This window comes from Pongo abelii, chromosome 12 (genome assembly GCF_028885655.2).
Source record: "Pongo abelii isolate AG06213 chromosome 12, NHGRI_mPonAbe1-v2.0_pri, whole genome shotgun sequence".
NCBI classification, from domain to species: domain Eukaryota; kingdom Metazoa; phylum Chordata; class Mammalia; order Primates; family Hominidae; genus Pongo; species Pongo abelii.
Genome location: NC_071997.2, coordinates 116264875 through 116275969, shown reverse-complemented (window position 1 = coordinate 116275969; position 11095 = coordinate 116264875). Strand labels below are relative to the sequence as shown.

The 11095-nt window shown below is 40.5% G+C and overlaps 1 protein-coding gene across 4 annotated transcripts in view; it reads right to left on the bottom strand.

The window, feature by feature from the left end:
• Nucleotides 1-1137: 1137 nt before the first annotated feature.
• The window catches only part of CYRIA (CYFIP related Rac1 interactor A), a 109545-nt gene continuing 99587 nt past the window's right edge, over nt 1138-11095 (bottom strand). For 2 of the 4 annotated variants that reach the window (XM_054545579.2, XM_024241895.3), the window contains 2 exons: nt 7062-7132; nt 1138-4662 (listed from right to left, as the gene is read on the bottom strand). In XM_054545579.2, coding sequence (XP_054401554.1) covers nt 4599-4662; nt 7062-7132 — 135 coding nt within the window. In that variant the 3' untranslated portion in view covers nt 1138-4598. 4 annotated transcript variants of the gene reach the window in all.

Genomic DNA, 11095 nt, shown 5'->3' with positions numbered 1-11095 from the left:
TTAATGAATATGAATAGCTTAAATAAACTGATCAATACAATTCAGTATTATTTAATCAGTCACTTAAGTTGTGATGGCCAAATATAATGTAGACTTTTCAAGCAGAAAACACCTAGAAATTCTATCTACACATTGATAAGCCAAAAGGTGAAATCAGGTATGAAGAAAGACTGCAAATATTCACCAGGTTTCATGAATGTGGTCAGCTGAGCTCCTCATCCCCATCCTTTCAAGAGAACCCCGAATAACAGTCAACTTTCTGGCTGGTATAAAGACTATTCAGAATTGCACATCCATCAATTCCTCACTATCTGTATTTCTCTTGACAGTTACGCATATTCTCCCCTCCTTATTTTTTCATGTCTTTGACTCTCAACACTCATTTAATTAGGGGCACACACATGCACACTCTTCAAGGCCCCCTTTCCTTCTCTCTCCTTCTAGATTTTATCTCTTTAAATTTGCCCATTTGTCAATTTACAGAAAAAATCCTATTTCTATTTCTTTCCCTTTGTGTCACAAATAATCCTAATAATTGTGCTTTTGTCTTTTGCACAGGGCATCCTGGAAGGTCTCTCTTGGGAATTCTGAGTCACTGATAGTACACACAATTAGGTCTCAGGTGATCAGCTTCAGAAGTGCAGGGATTAAAAGCAATGTTCTAGGAAAACCTCAAAGTTGAATAGTTAAAAGAATTATTTCACGGCTTACATTGTCTGAAAAATATACTTAACATAAAACAGGTTATTTGCTGATCTTGCCAAACCCATAAAGTAGTACTGCACTTAAAAGAAAGAATAAAAGATCACTTATTAGTGTTTCTTAGCATCTCTCGACAAGTAGGGCTCAGGCATCTCTAGATATCAATCATGTCTCTGTTCATTTTCTGCCTTTTTTTTTAAAATTTCCTGCTTTTGGCTGTTATTCAGGGTTCTCTTGAAAAATGAACAAAAGACAGCTGGTTCCAAGAGTAGCACATTTTGTGTATGATTTTTTTTTTTAAGAAATTCAGGTATAGAGAGGTGAAGGGCTGCTGGTGTGATTTTTCTCAGAGTATGTGTCTAGCAAATATCTATGTAGACTAATCATGTGCTTATCACCCACTCAACCCTAAGCATCATATAAAATAAAGGTGCATTTTTAAATATATGTACCAAACTTTAATTTTCATTTCACACTCAAAACTCCTGTACAAAAAAAGGCAAAGCAGGCAAAAAAAATTACAATGACTTCAGCAAACAACATATGAAAACTTCAAAACAGCTTTGGGTCTATAATGGCCTTTATAGATGTAGTGAGAAAACTGGGTTCCGAGGTTTTGAACTATTTAAGACAAAATTCCAAAGTTTATTACTAACATTTAAAAAATATTTGTAGCTGCAAAGGATACAAGATTGAATGAGAAGTCTCTGAATTCTACTGCACAATTGGATCCTAAGATTGGGAGGCTTAATTTTTCTTTGGGGAAAACATGAAATTACTTAAACGTGATGATGCATCAGTAACCTCAGTTTACCATTAAGGTCTTAATTTAATGGCGATAACTAGGAGCAAATGTTGATCAAGCATGACGTTAACTAGTAGTTAAAAGGTAATATCCAAACTTTCTTTCTGGTTAATACTCCACCCCTAATGTGAAGACAACCATTTCCAGTTTTTTTTTTTTTGTTATTGTTGTTTTTTTTTCTGCTACTAATTCCTAGTGGTGCACAAAGAGTTTCTGAGAACACAGTAATAACGCCAAAGTAGCAGTGCATCTGAGAAACATAATTTTTACCTTGTTGCTTTCCCAAAAATAAATATCTCAGTCATGGAAAACACTGTTTATTTGAAAACAATGAGACTTCAAATATGAAATATAGTTAACAATGACATTGACACTGTTGCTAGCACTTTCCCCTAAACCACCCATAAGTCTTGGACGCATGTGCATGCAGCACACACACACACACAAAACCAAAAACAAAGCAAAAAAAAAAAAACCCAAACACAACAATCCATGATTGTTCAATGACTCCTGATGCCGGGAGGACAGGCTGTTAAAAGAATTTGTCTCCCACAATGTCTCCAGAGTGGGCACAAAGCCCATCACCTGTTAGTGATCACAGACATTCAGTTAACCTGTCCTTCCAGTAATCAGAGACAACAATTCAGACCCCGGACTTCCGAGAATCCATGTGCTGCTGAGTCTTGGCTTTGAGACAAGGTGGCGTGGCTAAATTGAGGCAGGACAGCAGCCCCTTCCATATGTTTGGTCCCATTTGATAGAAAGTCTAATTTAGAGTTATAAATGTGCTCATCTATTTATTCTGAGCTCAATCTAATTTGACAGGTAATTCCTCACATTTTCTCCATTAGCCAGCTGAGAGTCAGCTGTGGTAGAGACACACGACATGGGTTCAAGCCCCTCATGAGCCCTGTGGTGGCTGGCAAGTACTTTCCTTTCTTTAAGCCTTAATCTCCTCACTTGATAGAGGGGAAGAAATTGACCCAATGATGATAAACATTGTGTGGTTCTGTATTTCTAGTCTAGACAATCGTTGCTCAAGTGTAACATGTGACTGCCAAATAGAATATCTCTTAAGATGAATATCTCCTAACTTTCCTCACCTGGTATGATCACATATTCTGGCTTCCTCTAAGGTTTAGAATCCATAGGTTCAAAAAGGTCTTGAAGACCATCTAGCATATTTCTATTCTGATGAGAGAACCTCCATCCAAGCAGCTGTACTTCTTCAACTTGAAAATCTCCAAGGAAAAGAGCCTTTTCCTTCTCTCTTGACTGATGTTTAGATGCAGACCAAGGAATCTTTCCTGCCACTTGGCTGAACTCCCTTGCTAAAACAACATAAGACAAGTATTTTTTCCCCTTTCTTGGAGGATCCAAGGGAAGATCAGCTGGTCATTAAAGTCCAGAAAGCAATGGAGTCTTATAGCTCATTCCTGGGATGTTGCAAATAATGCCAAACTCTGATGTGCTCAGACTCAACTTCCAGGATTATCATTCACTAAATGCCTGGGTGACTCCTTCTAGTGGAAACAGGCAAGTAACAATATAGACCAGATTGAGGATTTACTTAGAAGGGTGGAATCCCATCCCATAGTATGTATTCACAGCCACATGGTATAAAAGGAAGAGCATGGAGTCAAGAGTGAAGCATCCTGGCTTCTAGGCCCACATGGGAGCCATCCTGCATGACCACATCCTCTGGGTTTCATTTTTCCTTAGGAGGTCAGAATCAGAGATTTTCATGATTCCATTCGAACTAAGCTCTGATGTACAGAGAGAATGACTGCAGGCTTCATAATATTGTTCATCAACAAGACAAGGTGGGGCAAATGCTTGCTGGATACTACCTACTAAGGAAGAAGGGCAGAGTCAGTTGTTTTATCGGCATTAACCTTACAGGGCTCTTGAAGATTGTTTTAATTGCCCATTTTAGAGACAAGGAGGTTAAGACTCAGAAAGCTTAAACACGTTTCCCAAGATCACACTATGAATCATTAGTAAGGCCAAGAGTAAATTCAGGTGCACCAGGGCTTTTATATTGCAACAAGCTAGCAACGGGGTTGGGGAAGAGCTACTTTTTAAAAACCTGGGAAACAGAAAACATGGATTTTTTTCCCCTCTAAATTCCCCTAGTTTTCTGGTAACTAATGCAGTATCCTAGACCTTTGTTCTCATATGAATGGTCTTCAGAGAACAGGGCTCTTATGAGGGGTGGCTGTGCACCCAGAACTCTGCAGGTAACTGGAAGGTTACTAAACTCACAAATAACTTCAAAGCCAGAGCTCCACTTCCCTAATCCCTGTAGGCAGAGGGTTGAAGCAGAGAGATGGCTGTCCTGTTGCCTGAATGCACCTCTGAGGACCTGTCTCCCAGTTCCAAGACAGCCACCTTCATCAGTCCGGTGGCAACAGCACATCTATCTATTTCTGCTGCTCTCCCACTAACTGAATAAAATACAGGAGATATTTTTTTCATGTGAAATTAAAGGAGAACATTAGAGGGATATAAATCCAAACAGAAAAGGAATATGTTGATTAATAAAACACGTGCAAACAGAAAAGTTGCACGTGTGGACTGCAGTCTGAGGACAGAGAGGGGGTGTGCTGAATTCAAAACACTTGGGTTTAATTCTCCACATGCATTTTTCTTGGATTCCTCTCTTCCTCTGTCAAGATAACAGTTGTGTTTCTTGTAGCTGAGCCAACACAGGAAATCAAATATTTTGTGTTTCTATAAACTATACTTCCCAGAGAGATAACACATCTAGAATTAAAATACTACCACAAACAATTAGGAATTTTGTATCGTTACAGGTGTTGTTAAAGGACTCCAGTAGCAAAGATCAAAGTCTCCGCATTTTGCCTTTGGAGAAGGGGGTTTCATACAGACATCAAAGGTAAGGCTCTCAAGTCAATTTATGCTCTGCTGGGTTGAGTCAGTCAGGATACAAATTAAGGTCCATATATTTCAGTGACAAGAAGGAAACGGTTATGTAAATACACAAGTATTAACATCAATCTGTATTAAATTATGTAAACATATACATCTTCTGAGGTCAGCACATAGATCCTCTTCTTTGAGCAGAGCTCTACTGAAGCATTGCTCGAATCTGTTTCGAAGTTGATTCATCGTTCAAGTGCTTTGTAGTGAACCTGGATGGAGACAGAAAGGTAGAGGTTAGTGGCAAACAGTGCTCTGTGTAAGCTTCAGCCCATCTTTACCTTGGGAAACACAATTGATATTTGGGCTTATTTCTTTAGACGAAAATCCACACTTTGATGCTCACAGTCATCTCAGACAGATTTAATATTTGATTCTTCCTTCCAAAGGAATTTTGTATTATGGTTATTAAACCAAGTAGATATTTTACATAATCAAATAATTACACAGAGGAGATATGAGCAGTCTCATTTTCTAGGGAGGTGGATTTCACAGGATTGAGTGCGGAATCCTGACCATTGAGGCTGCCCCTGCTGACTCACAAATTTCAGAATAGAGATTTGCATAGCAACATTGCCCAGAACTGGAATGTTTATGGTTCTCTACTTTCCCGGCAATGCTTAATTAACCTCATTGCCACCACAAGGGGGCACAAATGCTGGTAAGCAAACCCACAAAAATGGTGCAATCTGCAGCCTCCCAATAGCCGGGTGTAGACATCATTTATGCAAAAGAAGGAAAAGAGAATTAACATGTAATAAAACTTTGGCCAGGTCGTGGGCGCTCCATGTTAAGTTTCGTGTTACAATAACTTTTTAAAGGTGAGGTTATTGCCTTCATTTTATAGAAAAGAAAACTAAGATTCAGAGAGGTTAAATGATCTATTCCAGATCACAAGGTTACTGAATTGAGATTTGTGATTTCTGATTCAAACCTATATTTTGCTATCTGGAAAGCCTGTGCTCCTCTGACATCATCATAGTGCCTCCAGGAGGCACAAATTCTAACAAATCAGATGGGACTCAGGGCCTAGCACAGGGTTTTGCTTGATTGAATGAAGCTGGAAAGCTCAACACACTCAGAAGTTAAAGCTTTATTCATGTGTATAGAAAGTCATCCTGGGTGTGAAATGGACACCAGGAGAAAACCTTAGTTTTTCCCACAGACTCTGGAAGGCTCTTATATTAATACTAAGTCTCTTCTAAAGGATGATGACTTAGCAACACAGCAAAACAGCATCAACCTCAGGGTCTATTTTGTTCCTTTTGTGTGTGTCTCAGTTTCTTCATTTATTAAGTGGGGGTAACAGATCACCCTTACCTCTCTGACTTGTGATGATTAAATGAGACAATATGATTAGAAGTGGAGTATAAAACATGAGTGTTGTACATAGGTAGAGCATTATTGATCCATCCCACCTAGACTTATTGAACACTTACTGCATGTACAACACTGAGTGGAACTCAGGGGAATCAAAGATGAATAAGACAACAGGGACCATAAACCTTCTAGACTGCAATCTAGTATCAGAATGATTTACATAGCAGTGTGATTCAACCAATTCCTGTAGATGTGTCAGAGGTAAAAAAAGCATCCCCTCTCTGAAACGGATTAAGCACATGCATCCCTGGGAAGAAAGCAGCTGCCTAGGCATCGCTTGTTAGCAGTGAGAAGCTGAAACATGCCACAGCTGGCCAAATATTTAGGCATCTAGACAGTGGGTTCTCAATTCTGGTAGCTGCACATGTGAACCACCTGGGGAGCTTTAGAATAAACAAAGAAACACAAAATGGATACCTGAGACCCTAGCCCAGAGATTCCAATTAATTTGGTCTGAGTCACATGCAGTCAGAATCACATGGAGTGTTTTCAAAAGGTACCCACATAATCCTCAAGTGCAGCCAGGTTTGGGAACCACTGGTAAAGTGGAAAGTGAGAGCCTGGAAGCCCTTGTTCTGAGGAGTCTCTTTTTTTTTTTTTTTTTAATCGAAGAAAAGGCATACAAATTTATTAACGTGCACATGGAGGAGAAACACAGAGTGATTATCCCAAACTCCCAATGGGGTTCAGAGTTTATACACCATCTTGAGGTTACAGAAAGAATGGGGGCTTGGATCATGGTAAAACAGGTTTTGATGGCAAGACAGGTTATAGGAAGGGAAGAAGAGGGTGTCTGGATAGCAAAAGTGGTCTTGTTATGTAGATGAAACTTCACAGAAAGCAGCCCTCAGAGAGAAGACATAGTAAATGTTTCTTTCAGACCTTTAAAGGTGTCAGACTCTCTGAGGAGTCTCTTTAAGCCCCAAAGCAGTGTGGCTGAGAATCAGGTCCATGACCTGTCAGGTCACCCACACCTGGGTTCAGGTCCTAGCTTGGCCATTTACTGTGTGACTTCTGGCAAGTTATTTGACTTCCTTAAATCTCATTTTTTTCCCATCTTTAAAAAGGGGAATGATAAAAATGGTGCTGACCTCAAAAGATTGTTAGGAAGATTCAATATGTTAAAATATGCAAGGGTTAAGTCTGGTGCTATCCACAACAGTATTTAAATTTGCAATAGCCCTGAAAGGCTGGCTGTTCCCTGTGAGCCTGACACAGGGTTGAAGCTCACCTGAGGGCATTTAGCAGCCCCTCCACACTGTCTGGGGCCTGCTCCTTCAAAACTTTTATGCAGCCTTTCATCTAGGAGGAGAAAGCACAATGTTTGTTAATATCTTAGTAATACTGTCTATGCCAACATCTACCATAATAACCTGTGCCCATGATGTCACATTATTTCTTCCCATAGAAATCCAATGCAGAAATGGCCAACAGGCTTTCCTACCCCCTCAGGCTGGTGAGCTGTTCCTCTGGGCTTCTAGAGGATTCTGTATGACTTCAATCATTATCAATTTTCATACTATATTGCAATTGTACATTTCACTTGCCTGGCTTTAGGGACAAAGACTTGAGACTTTGATCTTGCCTTGTACTATGGAGCCAAATGCAGGGCCTTCCGTCCACTCAGTGCTCAGTTGAGATTTACTGAATAAAATATGAATAATTTTATGCCATTCTTCTGCCCTGAATGTTTTCTGTCCTTCACCTGTTTGACTGGCAAACCCTTAACACTTATTTTAGACCCAGCTGAAGATCATTACCTCCTAGAATCCTATTCTGACCTCACTACCTTCATTAGATAGAAGCAACCAACACCTTTCTGTGCTCCCAATATGACTCTGTCATTTATCAGAGAAACTTGGAGAATTTAGTGCCCATATTAACTTCTTTCCTTCACTAGACCAGGAGCTCCTGGAGGTCCAAGTCTATGTCTCAGCCATCTTTGAGAGGACTGATGAAGGGCCACTGTTCAGAATGTGAACTTCACAGAGGCGAAATGCCTGAGTTTCCTTCATGCTTGTTTCTTTAGTATCTTCACAAACCTAGGCAAGTGTCTTAGCTTTTTGTGTCCATATAATATAGTTGACCCATAATTTGGGAAGTGCATGGAAACTGAATTTATATAGATCACATTACATTATGCATATCCTGGAGTGTTTTTTGGCAAAGCAAGAATCTTTCTGCAAAGCTATTCATACGCTGTTATATATTGGATTTGGTTATACTTAGGGCCCCTTTTGTAACAGCCCTTAGAAACATTTTCTGTCATTGTGCTTCTTGCATGTCAAAAGTTTTATCTTACAGGCCTGATAGACCCTGATAGACTGATGGAGGCTGCCAGAACACAGGGTTAGGAATCATGTGAGGATCACTACAGGTTCATCAAAAAAGAATGTCGTGGCAAACGAGAGGTGTCTGTCATGCGTACCAGATTAGGAGAGGCTACAAGCATGCCAGGTGTATGCCACCCCAGGCCTGGGATGGCATCAGGCCCAGGGATGCAGAGATTCTGTCCCTCTCCCATAGTTGATTATCATAGTGTGGAAGTGTTCTTACGAACTAGGCCTAAGAAGCAGTGAGAATGCAGATGTGGAATGGGTGGAACAGCAGGGAATGCTGTTTGGGAATCTGGAGTTCCACTTAGGGTGATTTAAGCTGTAGGTATGAATAACGAGATGCTGTCAAGGATACAGTTGGGGCCAGATGCAGTGTGAATTTGACAGCATGTTCAGGAGCTGGGGGCCTTTACCTGTGGAAAACATCCTTGATAGGTGTTAAATAATCTAGTGATGCGGTTAATATGGAAACGGACCAGAAGGAAGCAATAACAGAGAAAGAAGGGGCAGTGAGAGCCCCTGAGGGTGTGAAGCGTAGGAGCAGCAGCGGGCATGGAGGAGCAGGGAGAGACAGGGACTAATCTGAGGTCAACTCCATAGGATTTGGTGACTGATGAGATATGGGGTGAAGAAGCCATTCCTCGTTCTCAGGGACAATTCTAGCCTCTGGCTTAGACACTGGTTGGAGGCTGATGAAATACCTGAGACAGGAACCCAGGAGAAGGAACAGGTTTGTGGGGGGAGGGGAATCTCTGTTTCGGGGATGGCCATATTTCAGGTGTCCATGGGAAATGGGGTCTGGAATTCTGGATAAAATCTGAGATGGGAACAGGGGTTAAGAGGTGATTACTTATTGGGTCATTTCAAAAGATTCCAAGGAAATCAATTGAAAACACCACCTCTCCCAACCCTCCTTTCCTGGCGTCCACAATTAGCATTTCTTCTCTAAATGGCTTGTGCCGCCTTGGTGGCCACTTTGATGATTCACCCTGCCTGGAGGACTCTGCTTTCCCTCTGTCCTTTTGGGAAAATCCTACATCTTCTTCAAGGTCCACCTCAAACATCACCCTCTGTCTCTGCTCTTCAGCAAAACGAGTTTCTCCCTCCCCTAGGTTTCCAGAGCTCACTGCATGCCTATTTTGCACTCCAAAGCATGCCCTTTGTAAGTACACACACAGTGCCTGCCTCTCTTAGGCCCTCGCAAAGAGATCCTGGGGTTTTCACAGTTGATGCTGATGCCCTAATGATTTATAAGCCCAGTGACTATAACTGCTGGCTTAGAAACAGACTAGTATCTGAATGGAGACTCTATATGTCATGAAAAAAATGGCCCATCTCAAATGGTTTGCCGTGCTTGTTAAGCCTGAAACTTTCTTAGAGGTACATGCAAACATCCATATGAACAAACCTTACATAGTAAGACCTCCATGGACAAAAGCAAACTTCATCAAGACTATGCGTGAAGACTTAACATGATATACTGTTTACAGCCTCGACTGAAAGACCCAGTAAATAACATATAAAGTCAAGCTTTTTAAAGATTAGGGCTACAAGGCATAATTTTACCCAGTGTATTTTTAATTGTTGACTCTGTGACAAGTTAACAAATGGCTATGGTAATGAGAATATCTTATGAGTCTCAGGTAATGAACTCAATCCATAGTCAAATAATATTTATAGAGTTATTTATACTCAATCTATAGTATGAAAATGTTAAAGCCTCACAAAGGATACAGTAAAAACACTTATTGGTATAAAAATGCCCATAATATACTTTTATGTAAATAAAATATGTTTCAAAATAGCACGTAAAGCAGGGTCCTAATTTGTTAAGGACATCCACACACATGTCGACACAAGCATCTATACTAAAAGGTACACATGCATGCTGCTGTATGAACGGTGATCCTCTGCTTATGGTGAGGTTATTACAGATATATTTAATTTACTATGTCTTGATTTCCTAAATGGCAAAATTTTTTTTACATAAATATTTATTTTCTTGGTACATAGAAATAATTACATTAAAAGTAATAAAGAGTCTATGAAGAAACATGACTAACTATACTACGAACCCAGAACCTTAAAAAACAAGTAATCTAAGTTACATTTTTTATTGATACATTATCGTGCATTCTTCAGATCTATGGCCCTCCTGGGCATGTAGACTTTCTCTTGCATAGGGCCAGAGCATCAGGACACTGTTCTCTGCAGATGAGTGAACACAGTGTGTCACCCAGACTCAGCTATACTGGAGTAAGTAAGTTACTACCAAGAGGAGCTATTCTGCACTTTAAAGGCTTTAAATGAGTACATGTGATACACTGTTGGGTTGGTGCTGCAGGCAAGTGCTGGATGAAGAGGAGGTGTGCTTTATGCCACAATCAACAGCAAAGCAACTGTGCACCAAAATCATGTGTTTTCAATTATCTTTATTCATTCATTCATCCATCAAAACACCTACAGCGTGTCTGTTGAGTTCCACCCACTATGTGCCAGGTACTGTGTGAGGCAATAGAGCAGATATGAGGTATATAGATTATGGTCTCTGTCCTTGTCAAGAAATTGTCTGTGAGGGAGTCAGAAAATACAGAACGGTGAGTGCTCTGGGGACCAGAGAAGCAAGAAGGCTCGTCCCATGCAGAAAATGTGTTCTTAGATGAGGTGACATTTGAAGCATGTCTGAAAGGAACCCGCCCATCACAGAGGAAGAGGAAGGGCTCTCTGGGCAGGAGAAAGGACTGACACATATCACGTATATCCAAATGATGAGGAAAGGCATGGGACTTGAGTGGAGCAACAGGTAGTGGTGGGAGAGGAAGTGAAAGGGTAATTGGGATTTGACCATAGTGTCTTGTAATGCAGTATCTCCCAACTCTTCACAATAGGACACACATAGAATAGAAACCATCTATTTGTACAGCACACT